This window comes from Somniosus microcephalus, chromosome 13 (genome assembly GCF_052327205.1).
Source record: "Somniosus microcephalus isolate GS21.2 chromosome 13, FLI_Smic_1.0, whole genome shotgun sequence".
Classification (NCBI taxonomy): Eukaryota; Metazoa; Chordata; class Chondrichthyes; order Squaliformes; family Somniosidae; genus Somniosus; species Somniosus microcephalus.
In genome coordinates, this window is record NC_140999.1 from 184,248,693 (window position 1) to 184,270,266 (window position 21,574).

The window sequence follows — 21,574 nt, forward strand, 5'->3', positions numbered from 1 at the left end:
AGGGATCAAGGGATCAAGGGATATGGGGAGAAAGCAGGGACAGGGTACTGAGTTTGGATGATCAGCCATGAGCTCATTGAATGGCGGAGCAGGCTCGAGGGGCCGAATGGCCTACTCCTGCTCCTATCTTCTATGTTTCTATAACTACCCTCAGTGGCTCAGCTGGTAAAGGCAATGAGTGAAACTGAGCCACGCAGACAGCAAGGGTCCCAGCTTTGTGCCGAGTTAGCCGATTTCAGCAAGGGTGGCAATATCGATGCAACAATCGGCCTTCGTGCATCTTGGGGGGGGGGGGGGGGGGGGGGGTTGGGGGCAATGTTCCCTGTAATTTTGTTTGGCACCGCGCAACCCATTCCAAATACTGCGCCTGCGCGGTTTTAGCATTGAAAAGCCGTCTAGCCAGCTACGCGGGGCCCCCGGAGCATTGTGTGGCCGTGCAGCTTACAGGGAACTTTGGGGGGTTGGGGGAGGGGGATTGATCAGCCTACTCTCGATTGTTGGAAGTGTGGAAGTTGGGCGAGGACAGGCTCAGACTCGGCTGTGCTTCCCCACACAGTCGAATAGCACTGCCCCGGCTTGCACGTGAAGAATGGCAAATTTGGATGCGGCATCAGAGGGTGACAGCCACCCCTTGGACCGTTGCCCTGGCATGAGTCAGTGCCTTCAGGCGAGGAGCGGACAAGGATGGAGGGGAGGAGGGCGTGGGGGGGATGGAGAGACTATGGGAGGGCTGGCGCGGGACCTGGAGAAATTAGACGGTGGAAGAGCAAGGGCAGCTTCAGGCTGCTCCCGACTGTTCTGCACCTTACCTGGGAGGGAGTGGCTGACAACACTGGAGGCTCGCACTGAAAGGGCGTTCAGTTTCCCAGCATTAAGATCCCACAGCTGGGTATGAAAAATTTACAAAGAAATTTAAAGAGTTTTAAAAGAAAAAGGGTAGGACAGGTAAACGCAAGGCCCGTAATCCTGGTCTTGGGGTACGTGAAGTTGCAGAAACAGAACACCACACCGTCAATCCACGGCCCACTAAGCACACCCTGGGGGCCATTTTGACTTTTTACGATAGTGAAAAACGGGCGATAGCGAATTGGCGTTTTACACCCAATTGCCTGTTGTACATCTTTGCTGACTTTTATTTGCATTGATTCGCTATCAACCATTTTACACAATCTCACACGGTCTAAATAACCCCCCCGCCCCCCCTTTAGTTTACAGCTAGCTCTCTCTCTCTGGGGAATTACAAAGCAACTCAGTTAAACGCACTTTAAAATGGCCACCGAGAACCAACGCAGCGAATCCTCCGCCCTACTCACCGGATTGAACGGTGTCAGTGTTCCCGGGGCTGAGTTGTCGGAGGTGAGTGCTGCTTCCCTTTCGCACGTCCTCGGTGTCATTGTAACGCCTCATCCAGTAGTTCAGCTCTTCCCGGTCGGCCTCTTGGCAACGGCAGAGGACAGCCAGCGAGCGGCGCGTCTTCTCCACCATGTCCATGATGCAGTTCAGGAGCTGGAAGTAGAGAGAGAAGGTTTCCGTTGCTACGTGACCTAGCCCCATCTGTTTTTGCTCCATTTCGAAGTGACAAGATCCAAGTGAGACTTCATAAACGCCCAACCCACGTCAACTTTCCCCCCCTTACCGGCTATCAGAAGACACATTCCAGGCAGCATCTGCGGAGAGGGCAACAGAGTGAACATTTCATCCCAGTGACCTTTCGTCAGACCTGAAACACTGGGCTCAATTTTGTTACTGGGGCGGGCTGGGGTCGTGTAATCCGCTTTTCATGTTAGCCACCGGATTCTAAATCGATGTGGGAGAATGAAGCGATTTTAACTTAAGTGGGCAATTGAGTTCCAGCATGTGGGAACCCATGGCCCAATTAGTTTTTTCAGTCTGAAACTCGCCTCCAACGACGTCATCATTGCTGCTGCATTTAAGGTCTGCAACAAGCCTTGCTTCTTCTGCAGACTGCCAACCTTTTGGCCTTTCATGTTAGAGGGACCTGGAGGCAGATTGACCAGCCAGAGACCTAGGTCTGCTCCCAGGTTTGATGACGTCGCCCTGCACGCTTTAGTGGAGGGAGCAAGAGCCAATAAAAAGGTGCTCTTCCCTTCTTCAGGGAGGACGAAGCCTCCCCAGCAGACCAAGGCTGTGTGGATCCAGGTGGCCCAGTAGGTCAACTCTTTGTCGATAACCCGCAGAACCTGGCTTCAGTGCAGGAAGAGGTTTCATGACCTTCTGCGCACTGGAAAAGTGAGTATGACTTTCCCATCACCCTCAATCTGATCCCCATTGCCTCTCCTCACCAGCACTCAGCTTTTGCAATCTCTTCCTCCACATCCCATTTGACACTGACATCCATGCACCCATACCCATTTCCTCTTTCTCTAGGCTCACATTCACCTAACTATTCGACTATGCAGCCCTCTCACTCCCTATCACTGTGATGCTGTGAAAACAACTTACAACACACAGGGAGGGCCCTTGGTCTTGCCACCTCACTCCATCTTTGTCTCCTTCTAATCATCTATGCTATGGATTCTCTACACTCACTCCTTCATTCTCACTCAAACTCCACTTGTCTCCCTCATTGCAGGAAAAGAGAGCTCACAATAAGAGGGAAAGAGCGAGGACAGGAGGAGGGCCACCCTCAGTGGCCCAGTTCACCCCCTGGGAGGAGGCGGTGAGGAAATCTACATGATATAAGGGGTTAATTTCAAGTGCTTGCTGGGTAAAAGTTTTCAGACTTGACACTGGGCAAGTGTCGATGTGTAACTAGAGCTATTGCACGTACTCAGACTACAGCCAAGAACAGATGTCTGCCCACCTAATGAGAATGTAGAAGTGAAATAATGAGTTCCTTTGATGTAACCAGTGACCTGATAACTTGTGACCGTAAGCAAAGCTAGCCTCCCAATATATGATTAAAGAGGACCTCCGGTTACACGATTCATGCCCTGTTATAGATTAACGGTTGACTTATGTGTCCAGGATCCTTCTGTCAATATGTTATTTCTACCTGATGATTAATCTAAAATGTATCCTGATAGAGGAACAAAGGAATGTCAATCAAACTTGTTTGTTACACTGTATAAATATGGAACGCTTACGTTGTATCATTGGAATAGTAGCCTCACCCCTTGAGTAGAGGTGCTGATTCCCCTTGCAAGAAGAGAAATAAAAGGCCTGTCCGTCTGACGAATCCAAGTGTGTATTGAGTCATTACCCAGAGCTAAGAAGTAAGGCACTTCTACAGCGGCCCTGGAGATAGTGGGAGTGGAGGACGATGCGCAAGTGGGGGACAGAGATGGGTGCATCACAGCAAGCTGGTGACAGAATAGTTTTTCATCTCTCTCATTGACATTGCATGAGTTGCTGATAATGATTCTGAAGCTCTAACAGATGGACTTATGATCATCTGCAATATGCAATATGCATGTAACCTTGGCATCACATCTCTGACTCTTTCCTTTACTCCCCCACAGGACCATCGAGAGCCCCCGTCCTCACTAGCCAGGAGGAAGAGCCTGAGCATCCAGACTCCTCAGAGGAAGCTGCAACCTCTGAGGGCGCAGCATCAGCAGAATTCAGCGCACCCAGCACCAGTGCAGACACTCACACCTCGGTGGGACCTTTGCAAGATAGAGTAGTGTTGTCACCTGGTGTATCACAGCTCACAAGTGAGCATCAGCAGATGGTGGAGACAGGAACAGCAGTGGAGAGTCCTCGTCGGAGGGCGCAGGACTCTGCCAGCTCAGCTCAGCTGCAGGTCGACCTTCTGCCTCTGGGTCCATCCACAAGATCAGCGGTGCTGGAACTCCAGGAACAGACGCAGGAGTCTCTGGCAGGTTTTGCCTCCAGGGTCGCTGCGAGTGTGGAGTGAATGGAGGAGTCCATTGCGAACATAAGCAGAGCCTTTGTGGAGTCATTGGCGCATGAACACATCACCATGGAAAGGATGGCAACCTCCATGGGAGGTGATAAGTCGCCAGAGTGCAGAAAACATGGTGAGTGTTCTGAATAGAATGACATCTCTGGAGGAGCGATGGTCATCTATTGAACAGAGAAACCAGGCCTTCATGGAAATCCTTCGGAGTAGGACTGCCAGTGCAGATACGGGTCCCCATGGCCCCCCTGATGTGCAGCAAGGTGCTCTCAAGCCACTTGCAAGCGCTGAGGGGGACCTGACCCATGAGAGGAGAGTTGGTGACAGACATCAAGGAAGTGGGGGCTCCTCTCCAAGTGCTCACACTTCCATGCCACTGCAGAGCCCTCGGTCAGAGCCCCACCAGAGTCCCCACCCAACTAAGATCGGTGTCTCAACCCCTGCACAGCCGCAGGAGCAGCAGACTGTTGGCGAGCCCTCACAGGTTCGCAACCCCAGAGGACGCCCGCCAAAGGTGTTGAGACAGGAGCAGCAAGAAAGCGAGCAAGGGGCCTCCACATCTACTGAAGCCACAGGGGAAGCACCACGTAGGAGCACACGTAAGAGAAAGATACTGCACAAATAGTCACAAAGGTAGTCACTTGGGTGAAATTTGACGTTTAGTGTTAAAAAGCCATCAGATGGTTACTGCTGCAGTTGTGGCGTGTGTCATTTCGCTAATGGGACTTCCACATTGAGGGCTTAGGATTACTTGGTATATGCCTCAGTTGAGGAAGCGCACTGGAGATAGGTGTCAGGCTCCAAACTTCCACAGCTGTGGTTATGCCTTCTAAAAGTTCCCCCAGACCTGAGACAACAAAGTCCTGTCACCTGCAAATGATGGCTGATCAAATATCCTATTTAATGGTGGAGCTGCAGCTAACAGTCAGCAATCCAATTGTGCTCCCGCCAGGTTTCACCGTCGTGTTTCAGAGCAGGCGTGCTTCACGTCGGAAAAGGGTTAAAATCACCAAGGCCTTTCAAAATGGGATAATGGAGGCAATTTAGTGCTTGTTAAGGGCCTTAAGGGCCTATCCCGCCTCTTGGAGGCGGGGCTGGGCCCGCCCGCCACTTTTTGCAATTTTAACACCCCACACGCCTCCACGGCCCTGTGAAATTCGAGCCCATTAACTCTGTTTCTCTCTCCACAGATGCTGCTTGACCTGCTGAGTATTCCCAGCAATTTTCTGTTTAGAGTTCAGATTTCCAGCATTCACAGTATTTTGCCTTTGTATCAGAAGACAACAGTTTTGCGGACAAGTCCCAGGCTGATGGCCAACGGAGAGAAGGAATGGGAAGAAGTATGGAGGTTGACCTTTACAATCTCCAAATGCAGATACTCATTGGGGGCAGCTTGTGGCCACAAGCAGATCCACAAAGTGGCGGGAGACCAACAGGGGCAATCACAAAGTCCTACCTTCCTGCCTCACGATTGTGATCCCGAGAGTGTCTGCACTGTGCTGGTGAATCCCTGCATTTTTGCTTCCTGGAAAGTGAGGATAGCAAGTAAATGCTATGGAGGCAGGGCTATCCCAGGATTCATAGTTTTGATAGAGAGCTTTCCCTGAAGCTATGAGCTCTATAGATTTAATGGAAGACTTTCACTATTGCAATGAATGCTGTGTAAAAACAGAGGAGTAAAACAAACAAAAAGAAAAAACACCCACGATGATATAGAATATTGAAACATATTCTGAGGGAGATTGACAGGGTAGATGCCGAGAGGTTGTTTCCCCTGACTGGAGACTCTGGAACCAGGGGTCACAGTCTCAGGATAAGGGGTCGGCCATTTAGCACTGAGATGAGGAGGAATTTCTTCACTCACCGAGGTTTGTGAATCTTTGGAATTCTTTACCCCAAAGGGCTGTGGATGCTCAGTCGTTGAGTATATTCAAGGCCGAGATCGATAGATTTTTGGACTCTAGCGGAATCGAGGGATATGGGGGAAATCGGGCGGGAAAGTGGAGTTGAGGTCGAAGATCAGCCATGGTCTTAGTGAATGGCGGAGCAGACGCGAGGGGCCGTATGGCTGACTCCTGCTCCTATTTATTATGTTCTTGAACCCTCTTTCATCAGCTAAATATGCCCCAAACTCCCAGCCCCTGAAATTCAATGGGGTTCAGTCTCCCATTGTAACTCCAATTACCCTCAGGCGATGCTAGGTCACGGTGACAGAGCCCTGCACAGTAACAGAGCAAATCAGGACAGGAAGGTGTGAAGAGGATTTGTTCAGATTGTTAAAATCACCTGTTTCTAAACGGGTCAACGTATCAGAAGAGAACGTGAATGGGAAAGATCTGGAGGAGAAAGAGGAGGAGGAGAAATGCAAAGAGAGAAGGAGATGGAGAAAGAGGAGCAGGAGGTGTCAGGACCTACATGATCCAAATGCTTCCATTCTTCAGCCCACTCCCGGTCAGTCAATCGATGGTCGATCATCTCTTCCTGATATACGCCGCGGGATCCTCCTGCAAAAAAAAAAAGAAAAGTTAAAGGACTGGCAGTTGCATTTTGTTAAAATGTCTTTAGTCTAATGCATGAAGAGCGCGTCAACCCTTTGAAGACTTTGAGTATCTCTTTCCAAAACTGCACTCAATGTTTCAAGTGTATAATACGAGAAGCCTATGAGGCCCCCAAAGAAAGTGACCTGCAACACAGGGCACTGTGCCTACGTGAGCACATTCATAGTGGGCACATATCTTGTTCATTTCACCCTGACAGGGTAAAAGTTTGCAAGTAGGATCCTGCTCCGATTAGAACAGAACTCCCTCCTCTGCATTCCTCACTTGAATTTTACCAGTAAAATCCACCTTCTCCCATGTTCGCTTTCCAAGCCTCGCGTGTCAGTGAATAAAAAAGGTTGAAGCAAGATTGCTCTAGAAAGAAAAACACCATTATGACTCCGCTCCTGATGGCGGCCACCTTTAATGGGTTGTACGGTCCGTTCAGAATTCCACGGATGTGCAGTTCTTTTATTTAAAAGCCGGTGAACCGGCTGGGAGGGAGGTCCAGCGCGCTGTCCGGCCGTGTTCGCACATGCGGCAGCTCTCTGGTACCTCGTCCAGGAGACCATTCTTAGCTGTGAGCCTGGGCGGTGGGCGATGGTCGGTGATTGTGGGCGTTGGGCAGGGAACCTCACAGCTCAGCTGATCGTGTTCTTAACCAGTATCCCCACACGCCCACTGACATGAATCAGTCATTCATGAAAGACTTATGAAATAATACTGAGCGGCCTACGGGTGGCGCTGTCCAGGGAGAGTATAAATACTCGGGCACGGGCCCAGCTTGCGCAGGACATTCTTAACGGGAACTAGTGAAGGACACAACTAGACCTCCATGTTGTAAAACAGTTGATTAAAGCTTTGTTTAACGCTTAGACCAAGTGCCTAGTAGTTTTCTTACATCACCCACTTTTCACTGGGGTCAGTGGACAGCGATCCGGAATGGAAAACCTGGCTAATTTTTTTTTTTTCCTCCTCTCTCTTTCAAGCCAAGGCACTGAAGTCAACTGGAGCATACTAACCTGTCAGCCATGGATCAGTGGGTAGCACTCTCGCCTCTGAGTCAGAAGGTCGTGGGTTCAAGTCCCACTCCAGGGACCCGAGCACAAAACCTAGGCTGTCACTCCCGGTGCGATACTGAGGGAGTGCTGCACTGTCGGAGGTGCCGTCTTTGGAATGAAGCGTTAAACCGAGGCCCCGTCTGCTCTCTCAGGTGGACGTAAAAGATCCCATGGCCACTATTTCGAAGAAGAGCAGGGGAGTTCTGTCCAACATTTATCACTCAACCAACATCACTAAGAACAGATTATCCGGTCATAATCACATTGCTGTTTGTGGGAGCTTGCTGTGCGCAAATTGGCTGCTGCGTTTCCCACATTACAACAGTGAGTACACTTCAAAAAAAGTACTTCAGTGGCTGTAAAGCGCTTTGGGACGTCATGAGGCCGTGAAAGGCGCTATAGAAATGCAAGTCGAGCAAACCCAAAAAGCCAACCCTGGCTCTCTCTCCCCAACTGGAGAAACCATGCCATGCCTGCCCTCTACGAAGACATGCCCCCTCGCTAAAAACAGGCATCACCACAGATGGCCACCCGAGATGGCTACGACCAACCTACGCCCCGATGCCTGCATCTGCTCACCGTGATGCCTGTGCCGGTCTCTGTATTCAGGAAGGCGCTGCGGGTCCCTGTACAGGTGATTCATGGCCACGTCGTCCAGGCTGTAGTGTTGCAGTGGAGGCGGAGTTGGATGCAGTTGTCCGTTTGGTGGGTGAGGTAAGCCAACGTTTGGGCTGTGTCGCTGGGCAGGGCTAATCGTGCACACCCGCTTTGCTGGAGGGTCACGGTCAAAACCATTCTCTTTATTCCTGAGGAGAGGGGGGCGGGGTGGAATAACTTGATAGTGAATCAAAGCTTTCAAGGGAAGAATCTCTTTCACAGGCTTACCAATTGAATTTATGCAAAGAAATCTCAGATGGACGTAAAAAGATCCCATGGCACTATTTCGAAGAAGAGTTTATCCCCGGTGTCCTGGCCAATATCTATCTTTGATCAAGACCGGGGAGAACTTCCTTGCTCTTCTTTGAAATTGTGCCATGGGATCTTTTACATCCATCCAAGAGGTTTAACATCTCAGCCGAAAGACGGCACCTCCGACAGTGGTGCACTCAGTACTGCACTGGAGTGTCAGCCTGGATTTTGTGCTCACTTCTCTGGAGTAGGACTTGAACCTACGACCTTCTGACACACAAGCGAGAGTGCGAGCACTAAGCCACGGCTGATAAATAATTATTTCCATTGTTAGACGTCAGCCGTGGCACACTCGCACCGCTAGAGTCAGAAGGTCGTGGGTTCAAGTCCCACTCCAGAGGCTTGAGCACAAAAATCTAGGCCAACACTCCCAGTGCAGTGCTGAGGCAGTGCTGCACTGTCGGAGGCGCCGTCTTTCGAATGGGGCATTATAAATCGAGGCCCGTTTGCCCTCTCAGGTGGACGAAAAACATCCCACGGCACTCTTTCAAAGAAGAGCAGGGGAGTTATCCCTGGTGTCTGGTCAATAAGACCACATAAGACCCCCAGATCCAGATACTGGATTGAAGGAGAATTAGCGAGGACACTACTACAGCGTTGATGGCCTTGCAACTTGAGGTCTTTAAACTTCTCCGTAAGTATATGATATGATATTAAGTCCTCATACCCAAAATATACGTCAATACTGCTCCAGTATTTATTGTTATGATAAAGACAGTCTGTCCAATTTTGGTGAGCTTGTATTTTTGCTGGCATTTCTGTTCATACTTTAGTCATCTCATTGGAATGTCAATCTCTCCCTCATCCCCCTCCACCACCACCACCCCCATCCCTTATTGGCACAGACTAAAACTGCTTGGATCAGATCCAAGCCCACTTAATTCTCTCACCACTTGAAGCAGAGTGGCAGGAAGTATAAAATGCATCACGTAAGGTTTTACTGTAGTGGCTCGGCAAAAAAAAAAATGGATTTTTTTTACACAGACTTGGCAAGTCTGAAGGCGTACGAGGCAACATTTCATTTATTAATTTACATTTTTAAAACATGTTCTGGAGCCTTTCCTATTAAGTGATTATTCATTATAGCGAATGGCTACGAGAGGGGGGGTCGCCCTGAGGTCGTGAAAAGGGCGATATAAATGGCAGCAACGTCCCTTTAAGCTGCTGTTTCGAGGTCCCGCGCAGCCCGTGAGCTGGCTTCACAGTGCAAAAAAAAAAGTTTGAATGGGCTGCGCACCTGTTAAAGGGGCCACACGGCCCCCCCAAAAAATTGGGGAGAACAGGAGCAAGGATGTCCTGCTGCAGTTGCACAGGGCCTTGGCGAGACCACACCTTGAGTATTGTGTGCAGTTTTGGTCGCCTTATCTGAGGAAGGATGTTCTTGCCATGGAGGGAGTGCAGCGAAGATTCACCAGACATGATACCTGGGATGGCAGGAATGACGTATGAGGAGAGATTGGGTCGATTGGGCTTATACTTGCTGGAGTTTAGAAGAATGAGAGGGGATCTCATTGAAACTTATAAAATTCTAACAGGACTAGACAGACTAGATGCAGGAAGGATGTTCCCGATGGCAGGGGAGTCCAGAACCAGGGGTCACAGTCTAAGGATAAGGGGTAAGCCATTTAGGACAGAGATGAGGAGGAATTTCTTCACCCAGAGAGTGGTGAACCTGTGGAATTCTCTACCACAGAAGGCAGTTGAGGCCAATTCATTAAATATATTCAAGAAGGAGTTAGATATATTTCTTGAGGCTAAAGGGATCAAGGGATATGGGGAGAAAGCAGGGACAGGGTACTGAATTTGGATGATCAGCCATGATCTCATTAAATGGTGGAACAGGCTCGAGGGGACGAATGGCCTACTCCTATCTTCTATGTTTCTATTATACGAACATATGAATTAGGAGCAGGAGTCGGCCACTCGGCCCCTCGAGCCTGCTCCGCCATTCAGTAAGATCATGGCTGATCTGATTACTCCACATTCCCGCCTACCCCCGATAACCTTTCACCCCTTGCTTATCAAGAATCTATCTACCTCTGCCTTAAAAATATTGAAAGACTCTGCTTCCACCGCCCTCTGAGGAAGAGAGTTCCAAAGACTCACGATCCTCTGTGAGAAAAGATTTCTCCTCATCTCTGTCTTAAATGGGCGACCCCTTATCTTTAAACAGTGACCCCTAGCTCTAGATTCTCCCACAAGAGGAAACATCCTCTCCACATCCACCCTGTCCAGACCCCTCAGGATCTTATGAGCAGAATTTTCATTGGGCCGTGGAGGCGGGATTGGAGGCATGTGGGGGGTTAAAATCTCGAAATCGGGGGGCACGAACCCATCCTGCCCCCAACCCGCCTCCATGCCAGTTTCAAAGGAGGCAGGTACCCGACCCGCGCTGGGACCCGCCTCCCCGAGGCGGGAAGGGGATTAGTGCCAATTAACTGCCTGTTAACAGGTGGTTAACAGGCAGTTTTTAGCCTAATCCCTATTTTTATTCCTGAAGTGTGGGATTCCCGACGGCTCTAAACCACGCCAAGTTAGCGAGGCGGGCCGTCGGGATGAAGGGCTTGGGGGGGTCGAGATGTCCGGTGTTCAGGTGAGTGATGGGTGCATGAGTGCAGAGGTAAGTGTGTTTGGTGTGTTTAAAGAAGTTTTACTTACCTTTTCAGCCTTCCTTCCTTCAGGTCTCGGGAGTCCTTCATCTCACCGGCACAGAAAGCAGAATGGCCGCGAGCTGTCAAAAATTGCAGCATTCAGCTTTCTGTTCCGGAGAGATCTCTAAATCATCCTGAGAGGAAGGAATTAACTTAGTGTACAGATTGTCAGCTGTTTGAAGCTGTCAAACACTGAAACACTGATATTTCATCTGTGAAAAGGTCTTGACAGATGAAATGTCAATCTGTGACGTCACCTGTTGCCAGGTGGCCCTTAATTGGCCTGCTGGGCGGGCTCAACAAGGTCAATCAAGTGAAAATCGCGTGGGTTGGCCACAACTCGATGGAGGCGGGACTACAACCCCGAAAGTTGTAGTCCCACCTCCTACACGCCTTCTCAATGAAAATCCAGCCCTAAATGTTTCAATCAACATTGAATGTTAGTATTTCTTTTTTTTTTTTTGAGTCGGCGCAACACAAAAGTGACGAGAAATCTCGGCACTATTACACAACCCATCTTACCGTCGCCAAGACTCCCTGGACAGTTGTGCCCACCACAGGCCGTTCGGCTATGTTCACTGCCCATTAAAAGTCTGGCACCTCGCGCCCACTTCCCCCCCCGGCAAGCGTCACCCTCACCTCCTGGTCATGGTTTAGCCGTCACACGCCACAGCAGCCCTCTAACTCGCCGCGAGCAGCGCGGACGGTGGGAGATGCGTGCGGGGCAGGGGGGCGGGGGGCAGGTGAGATTTACCTTTCCGGGCTGCTCCTCTTCCCGTTCTCGTTCACCTCCAGCAGGTCCGTCGAGTTGACGGGGGACGTGGCGTTGGCGTTCAGCAGCAGGTGCTCGTGCTGTGCCAGGTACTGAGCGGGCGTCTGTTTCGCAGAGCGGGCACAGTGCAGCAGCTCCCGCTGAAGCAGGGGCAGGTTGGCCTGGTAAAACAAAAAAAAAAAGCACACAGGGCCTCACCACCATCTCCAAATATTCTGCATGGTTTCCATTTATCATCATCAACAGCTTGCATTTGTGTAGCGCCTTTAGCGTAGTGTAACAACCCCGGGCACTTCGCGGGAGCGATCGTCAGACACAATTTGGCACCGAGCCCCATAAGGAGACATCAGAACAGGTGACTTGTTCAAAAGGTTTGAAGGAGGGTCTTAAAAGATGAGAGAGCGAGAGAGAGGTGGAGAGGTCTAGGGAGGGGATTCCGGAGTTTAGGGCCTCTACAGCTGAAGGCACGGCCGCCAATGGTGGAGCGATGAAAATCGAGGTTACGCAAGAGTCCAAAAATGGAGGAGGGCACACCTGCTTAATATCTGTTACATCTCCAGCTTTTTCCAGTTCTGATGAAGGTGTCCCAGACCTGAAACGTTAACTCTGTTTCTCTCTCTCCATGGATGCTGCCCTGGCCTGCTGGGTATTTCCAGCATTTTCTGTTGTTATTTCAGATTTCCAGCATCCGCAGTATTTTGCTATTGTATCCCGGAGGTATTGTCAGGCTGGAGTGAGGTTACAGAGGTGGGGAGGGTGGGGGGCGGCAAGGCCATGGAGGGATCTAACATCAAGGACGAGGGTTTTAAAGTTGAGGCGTTGTCAGACCGGGAACCAATGTAGGTGATTGTCGTTAAAAACCCATTTGGTTCACTAATGTCCTTTAGGGAAGGAAATCTGCCGCCCTTACCCGGTCTGGCCGATATGTGACTCCAGTCCCACACCAACGCGGTTGACTCTTAACTGCCCTCTGAAGTGGCCGAGCGAGCCACTCATTCGTATCAAACTGCTACTAGAGGTTCAAGGCGGCTCAGCGCCACCTTCTCAAGGGGCATCTAGGGATGGGCAATAAATGCCGGCCTCACCAGCGAGGCCCACATCCCGAGAATGAATAAAGAACAAAAAATATCCCAACCCTGTTTTAAGAGCAAGAAGGGTCTGCTCCGGGGCCTCTGGGAATGCTGGACTGCAACCATCCAGCAGGATTCCGTGAGAGCAGTCTGGGCTGACAACCTCTGGGAACCCTCATCAGTTCTATGTTAGTAGTAAGTAACAAATGTGCCTGAAGGAACAAGGAGGGGGATTTCCTCTGTGTAACTTTGTCTCGCAAAATCTGGATCACAAGATCTTGACAGATGAGGAAGGCCATACACCTTGGTTTATCCATCCAACAACCCCTAATGTCAGTCTTTGTCGCGTCCAATTGTGTTCCAAGTTTTGCCTCTACTACTGTATTTGGAAGTCCGTTCATTCCATGTACTGACCATGCTCCATGTGAATAACTTCCGGTGACCACTCCTGGATTTATTTAGTTTTGGATTGAGTTTGAAACTAAAATGTAATTGTGTTCTCTGGAGCTGTGGCTCAGTGGGCAGCACTCTCGCCTCAGAGTCAGAAGGTCGTGGGTTCAAGTCCCACTCCAGAGACTTGAGCACAAAAATCTAGGCTGACACTCCCAGTGCAGGGCTGAGGGAGCGCTGCACTGTCAGAGGTGCCGTCTTTCGGATGAGATGTTAAACCGAGGCCCTGTCTGCTCTCTCGGGTGGAGGTAAAAGAGCCCATGGCCACTATTTTGAAGAAGAGCTGGGGAATTCTCCCGGTGTCTGGACCAATATTGATCTCTCAGCCCACATCACTAAAAACAGACCATCATACTGCTGTGTGTTGGGAGCTTGCTGTGCGCAAATTGGCTGCCGCGTTTCCTACATTACAACAGTGACTACACTTCAAAAAGTACTTCACTGGCTGTAAAGCATTTTGGGACATCTTGAAGTCGTGAAAGGCGCTATATAAATACAAGTCTTTCTTTTAGCGTTCTAAATTTACCTTATCCGTAACATCACCTATCTTGTATGTCTCTCAAGACTGCCTCCTTTAAACTGGTTCACGATTTTGGTACATTCAGCTCAGGAGAGGAACTCTTCCAGCAATGATATTCCCAATCAGCAGAGATAAAATCCCAGGGGGGGGGAATGGGTCCTTTAATTGCTAACTGCGGCCCTTCCTTGCAAAATGCCCGATTAGATGAAGCAGAAGTGGATGCTTCACTGGTACTTCTTGCAATGTGCCACATTATCCAACCGCACTGAACTCCAGTTACAAATCAGCCAACACGATAGTGCCAGCGATATTTATTTTTGGATAAGTGCCTGTATCTTCAAGGGCAGCCAGATAAAAATGAAAGATCTGGCTCGGAGTGTCGGAGATGATGGCGAAATCTGAAACACTAGTACACTCCCAGTAACAAACTAATTGTGTGTGGTAATCTGCAATAAAAATATCTTTGTTTCCTAGGCAACGGGACCCAGTTCCCACCGATGACTCGTTAGGGAGTTTCGGACTGGGTTACATCGAATGTACAGCACAGAAACAGGCCATTCGGCCCAACTGGTCTACGCTGTTGTTCATGGTCAAGCTTTTGGTCACCTGTCCTAATATCTCGTGTGGCTCGGTGTCAAACTTTGTTCGGTAACACTCCTGTGAAGAGCCTTGGGATGTTTCACTATGTTAAAGGCGCTGTATAAATGCAAGTAGTTGTTATGCTCCACATGGACCTCCTCCCACCCCTCTTCATCTCACCCTATCAGCCTAGCCTTCTATTCCTTTCCCCGCCCCCCCCCCCGCCATGCCTTTATCTAACTTTCCCTTGAGTGCCATTGTGCTGTTCGTCTCAACTGCTCCCTGTGGCAGCGCGTTCCACATTCTAACCACTCTTTGGGTAAAGAGGTTTATCCAGACTTCCCTATTGGCTGATTTAGTTTACTCAGGCGACTTCCATTGCATAGTGCAATCCCACGCTGCCACAAGGCGAGGGCCCATTGCTGTGTCTGGCCTTTTGCAGCATTGTGCCCCCCTGTTGCCTCAGTGAGTAAATGGTGTGGTACTGATTCTGAGCCATACAGACCAGAAACATCCCTCCCAACACCAGATCCTACCTCCAGGCTGCATAGAGTTAACTGAGCTCAGTAGGGATGCTGGTGCTGGTTTCAATGCCCCTGGACCAGAGAAAGGGAGTTAAAGGGGGTCCCCTGGCTGGAGAGTCTAGAACTAGGGGTTCATAGTCTCAGGATAAGGGGTCGGCCATTTAAGACCGAGATGAGGAGGCATTTCTTCACTCAGAGGGTTGCGAACCTTTGGAATTCTCTGCCCCAGAGGGCTGTGGATGCCGAGTCATTGAGTATATTCAAGGCTGAGATCGATAGATTTTTGGACGCTAGGGGAATCAAGGGATATGGGGATCAGGTGGGAAAGCAGAGTTGAGGTCAAAGGTCAGCCATGATCTTATTGAATGGCGGAGCAGGCTCGAGGGGCCGTAGGGCCGACTCCTGCTCCTATTTCTTATGTTCTTATGTTCCTGAAAACAAACCAGGGCCTCTGCTGCAGAACACAATTCAATGGCCCTCTGTGCGTGTGTGGATTCAAAGCGAGGACAGGATTGAGATTGGCTGTGATACTCCCTTGGTACAATAGTCTGCTGATGCTCACTGTCCAGAAGGGTGATTTGGTGATGCTTAAGGAATTATACCTCACTATGAATCACCAACCTTCAGGACAGGAGAGGATTAAAAATGAACAAAAATAAAAGGGTTTACACAGTGTCACAGATAATTATTTTAATTCATCATTGTGAAAAAAAACCTGTAAATGGATTCAACAGAGGATCACATTGCATCCGCAATTAACCTCGGTGTCAAATTTTATCTGATAACGCTCAAGCGCCTTGGGGCGCTTTACTACGTTAAAGGCACTATATAAATGCAAGTTGTTGTCATTCTATATAAACAACAAACATTATCGAGAGAAGATACTGTTGGCAGGACAATATCATCCCTTTAAGTTTTTCTCAATGTGCTGGAAGTAGATGGTGTGGAGAATGGGTGGGGGGTGGGGGAGAAAGAGGAATAAAAGGACACTATAAACTTCCCACCATTAAATTCCTGGCAGTACGAAAACTCAAAAGTATCCCGACTGCTTACAGTTGTAACTTGGTGATACAGCATTTTACAAACCAGGTCCCCAGCCCTCCCCAAAAAGCTTTTTGACTAAGTTCATCTCCCAGAGACAGGGGAGCGAGAGAGAAAACACACACACTCGCATGCACACGCGCACACAGGCACACACACAGGCGCGCACACACAGGCGCGCACACACAGGCACTTACACACTCGCACGCACACACAGGCACAGGCACACACACGCACACACACAGGCGCACACACACAGGCGCACGCACACAGGCGCACACACGCGCAGGTACACACACACGCAGGTACACACGCGCACACAGGCACTTACACACACGCAGGTACACACGCGCACACAGGCACTTACACACTCGCACGCACACGCACACACAGGCACAGGCACACACACAGGCGTACACACACAGGCACACACACATGCGCACACAGGCACTTACACACTCGCACACATACAGGGACACACACGCACACACACACACACACACACACACACACAGGCACACACTCGTACACACACACACAGGCGCACACTCGTACACACACACACAGGCGCACACACACACGCAGGCACTTACACACACACACAGGCACAGGCACTTGCAAACTTAGCTCAAAATTCTATTTTACCAGCCAGACGCAGTTAGATATTATGCAAATAACTGCGCTCCAGCGAGTTTTCCCTTTCTCCTTGGCGAAATCAAAGACAATTAAAGCTGGGTAATGTCGATCGGAATGGGCTGCGGAGTCTTCCTGGTGCTAATGTCAGCCGTGGACCCAGTAATTGAAATGGTTTCCATTATCTTTGCAGCGAGCAATTTGACATGCTGCAGATTGGAATGGGAGTCGGAGGGTTACATTAACGTAATGAAAGGCAGGCTCAAGTGCAGGCAGTTACAGCTGCTGCCCTCATTGAGGATTCAGCTCAGATATCCAAACACATATGGTCCCTGTCATTTACTCTTCCCTCAGCGGGCGGATGCTATAGTTCCGAGCGAAAAAAAAAAAATTCTCCCGTTCGAATGATTGCCACTAAGTGATATGGTGCCCATATGGCGTGCGATACTTTCATTAAAAAAAAGGGTTTTCAGCATGGTTTCACACTCACGCTCTGCCACAGACACACAACCCCCCCCTTCCCTCCCCCCCTCGGGAGATTCCACAATAAACACCACTCAGTCAAGACGGCATTGAAGAGCTAGGTTGCAGTAATAAAAAAGTTAACCCCCCCACTTCTCACTTTTAATAAAAATGAAGACATTCAAAAGATATGATATTAATGAAGAAACAAAACGGCAAATGGTGAAACGATGTAGGAAACAGTGGCAATATCCACAAGCCACTGACAAGAGATTGACATTTTCAACTGATGCAGGGGTTTCTAATCAGAACCTTCGTTCGCTTGTCCAACACGATCAGACCCGTTATTTCTTAACACATGTAGAAAATGGTGAAAATACATAAGAACTTAAGAAATAGGAGCAGGAGTCGGCCATACGGCCTCACGAGCCTGCTCCGCCATCCAATAAGATCGTGGCTGATCTTCGACCTCAACTCCACTTTCCCGCCCAATCCCCATATCCCTCGATTCCCCTAGAGTCCAAAAATCTAATCGATCTCAGCCTTGAATATACTCAATGACTCAACAGCCACAGCCCTCTGGGGTCGTAACCCTCCGAGTGAAGAAATGTCTCCTCATCTCAGTCCGAAATGACCGACCCCTTATCCTGAGGCTGTGACCCCTAATTCTGGACTCTCCAGCCAGGGGGAAAAAGCCTCTCAGCGAATGGAAGCGATAAGGCTGGTGGTTTACACCAGTAAGTGTCATTCGGATGCAGTCGGTTCCAATCTCATTTCTAGAAGCAGGAAGTTCCTGCTGCACCCCACCCCCGCCCCCCCCCCCCCCCAGTTTCCAGATCTGTGGTGTGTGGTTGAGAGAAACACACAGGCAGTACGAATGCAGTGCCCGAACGTTTTAAACGGGCTGCGGAGAATTTCACGCCTGCGGCAGCCAACATAAGCTTGCCAACTCTGGTTGGGAGTATTCCTGGAAGTTTTAACACATGATCTCCCGCCCCCAACTGCCTTTTTTTTCCCTCCGCTCCAATATTTTTTTATAACTAAGTAACAAAAATGTTCAAAGAAAATGGGGGGAAAAAAACACACACTTCTTTTTAATTGATCCTACGATTTTTCTCCCGGGTGTTCGTCCTGAAGATTAATCTTTAACTCCTGGAGACTCCAGGCCAATCCTGGAGGGTTGGCGACCCTAAACCCACACTGCCAATTATTGTTTCCGACCCGGAGTAAAATTAACTGAACGCCGTGATTTTCCAAAAGGAGGGATTGAAAGGTGACGGTCTGTATAGCACAGGAAGACTGAAAAACAAAACTCAAGTTGGGAGGGAGAAATAGCAACAAGTCCAGGTTTTCTTTGCTAATTTTCCACCCTTCTTTCCTGCTAAGATTCAGTTTCACTTGGGCTTGCTGGGCGACCCGCCGAAGTGGCCAGATTTTTCCTGTGTGACCCTAGACAGCGGGGTGTTAAATAACAGGGGGAGTCCAATCCTCTCCTTACCCAACAGGGACAGGTCCCAGCAAGCGAAGCGCCCTAATATCACCCTGGTTGAGATCAGCGGACTCGTGCATGGTCTAGGGATCCAACTTGGTCCCTCCTTGGATGAGTGGTTCAGTATCACACTGGGCGGTCCATCTACCCATTGGACCATCAGGCAGCTCAAGCTGTTGCATGGTACACGGGCATTTAGGCAGGTTTGTGGCATTTAGTAGAAAGTGCACAATTTTCTCCCATTAAGGAACGGAATCAGGTATTCTCCAGAGACCGAATCTCCAACACCTCCACTTACACAGTAGGGAGAGCTACAGTCAATTATTCTTTTGCCAAGATGAACATATTAGATGTGTTAAGACCATGAAGACCCTATTCCCCCAGCGACTTCATTAAAAGGGAACTCTAGTTGTTGCAGTCAAAAGATCTCATATGATTGTCACTCCACCACACACCTTGCATTAAGCCGCTGATTTAACATTACACCTTCCATTATAATGATCATAAAGTGAAATGTGAAAAAAAAACTTTGGAAAGGCAAGGTCATTATTGATCTATATATATATATATATATATAAAAAATCCTGGGTCCAGCATACTTCAGACGTCACACATTGGTGCAGTTTGCAAAACAATTTTTGCAAAAAAATGAGGGAAAAAGGCAATGACTAACCTGGAGCATGGAATTTACAAACAGTTCAAATTGTCGTCTGATTAACCTCAGCAATGAACAGGCAGCATGAATTACCTGGACTTGCTTATTTAGAGCCATAGCCTTAAAAAGGGACAGCTCGGGTTACCAGTCAAACATTAAACCCACTGAACAGCTATGCAACGCTGGGTGTTACAAACCTCTTAGCCCTTCCTTGCTCTTGTGCTTTATGCTTTCAACCGAAGGGCAGAGACAACCTGGAAAAAGGTATTTTGTGTGGAAACTTCTTTCAAGTGATGGTATGAAGCAGCAGTGGCGATGGAAGCTGTCGACAACACACTCAATTCATGTCCTTGCAGACAGGATTCTGCACAAGGTGCCTGCTCCGATGTTGCCTCTGATCAACAATTGGAATGCACAAAGCACTGAGTAACAAGGAAGTATTGAATAACAAGGGAGAACTGAGATGCCAGTAAGTGTTGGGACTCCCTGTATAATTTATGTGGTAATTCAGCAGAGCTCACTATCCCTTTAACAGAAAAGTCCTTTTTGCCAAGAAATACCAAAGGTGGGAAATGACCTCAAGGGAGCATAGCCAACCCTCTAGGATTGTCTTGCAGACTCTAAGAATTAAAACTTAACTTCCCGGGAGAAAAAATCATAGGGGCATTAAAAAAGTGTGTTTATTTGAACACTTTATAAAAAATATTGGAGATGGGTAAAAAGACTTTCTGACGGACAGTCAACAATCATCCAATGAGGTAACCAAGAATCACAGAATCACAGAATCTATTTCGGCCCATCGAGCCTGCACCGACACATATCCCACCCTATCCCTGTAACCCCACGTATTTAATCCCCTAACACTAAGGGTCAATTTATCATAGCCAAATCAACCTAACCTGCACATCTTTGGACTGTGGGAGGAAACCGGAGCACCCGGAGGAAACCCACGCAGACACAGGGAGAATGTGCAAACTCCACACAGACAGTCGCCCGAGGCCAGATTTGAACCCGGGTCCCTGGCGCTGTGAGGCAACAGTGCTAACCACTATGCCACCGTGCCGAAGTCTGCTGGCTTTCCAATTGGCGTGGAAAGGCGGGGCGCCGTGACGCTGGACGTGTCAGGTGACCAGCGGTGGGAGCATGGGGGCGGGGCAGTTGGAGGCAGGAGGTCATGTGATGAAACCTCCAGAGTTGCTCACTCAGCACCACACATGCTCGCTACCTTTGCATGCATAGTCCCTTAAAGGGGAGGAGTCACACGAGAAAAGAATCTTTTTCTCATCATGGCCAAAGGGTCAGTTCAGTTGGGTGATGGTCAGCTAGGTGATGGTCCTGGAGTTCATCGTGGTGCTTGTATTGAGTGACAGATGACAACTGCCCATGTTGGATTCTCCATTTCCTCCCCCTCCAAAAAAAATGGGCTCTCGCAAGACAATAGATGATCTTTAAACAGGAGGAGACTGCATTACCTTTAGGAATGGAATTACAAAGGGCCGCAGTGGGAAGTTTGTTGCCTCTTGCAGCTTGGAGTGAAACTCTTCAATGGTCACAGTTGAGTTCTGGAAGCGTAAGTAAGAAAATAATAAAAGGTCAGATGGGTGTTTGTAAGTGAAACCATTTCCGAAGGTCAGGGGGTTCATCTTTTGGTGCAATACTCCAATATCACTACTCCCTGGAAGGACAGTTTTAGGACCAGTGTCCATCAACAACTGGTCCTAGTTGACCTAAACTCTTGGGATTGTGATCGGTCAGATAATAGGAGGCACCTGCCAAATCACCCCTCTGCCTGGCCTGGATTCAAACCAAAAAGACTCCAAAACCAACTAAGTTACTGTTTAAAAAGTCTCTGTAGAATGGTTTTTAGGAACTATTTTTAATGAAGAGACAAGGGGAGAGAAATTCAGTATCGCCCCGTTTGGAGCGCCATTATCGGCCGTGCGCAAAGTTTAGCGCCTGGCGCTAATTATTGCCTCCGATGGCAAACTTGGCTTTTATTGCCCCTGGAGGTGATTGGAGCGCTAAATCAGGCGCTTCACACCTGTCTTAAGGCGCAAAGGCCGAGCAGCGAGGCGCTACCTCAGAGCGCTGGTGAAGCAAGGAAGGGCAAATCAAAATAAACCTGCAAAGTGCTGCTCAGTACCCAAAACCCCTTCACACAGCGTTGAATCGCTCCAGAAGTCTCTCTCTCTCTCTCAGAAGGCGTGGTGCAAAAATGTCATCGACAAAAAAAGGCAGGAAGCGGTCTTTAAATAGCGCTCCCCCAGTCCCTTTCTGA

General features: G+C 49.1%; 1 protein-coding gene across 1 annotated transcript in view; it reads right to left on the reverse strand.

Annotated features, from left to right (window-relative positions):
• LOC147108864 (protein CBFA2T1-like) overlaps positions 1 to 21,574 on the reverse strand; it is a 55,297-nt gene that overhangs the window by 25,651 nt on the left and 8,072 nt on the right. The window contains exons 3-7 of the mRNA XM_086005783.1: positions 20,769 to 20,858; positions 11,856 to 12,034; positions 8,061 to 8,287; positions 6,299 to 6,387; positions 1,314 to 1,506 (exon numbers count right to left, since the gene is read on the reverse strand). Coding sequence (XP_085861909.1) covers positions 1,314 to 1,506; positions 6,299 to 6,387; positions 8,061 to 8,287; positions 11,856 to 12,034; positions 20,769 to 20,858 — 778 coding nt within the window. The remainder of the gene's footprint in view (positions 1 to 1,313; positions 1,507 to 6,298; positions 6,388 to 8,060; positions 8,288 to 11,855; positions 12,035 to 20,768; positions 20,859 to 21,574) is intronic.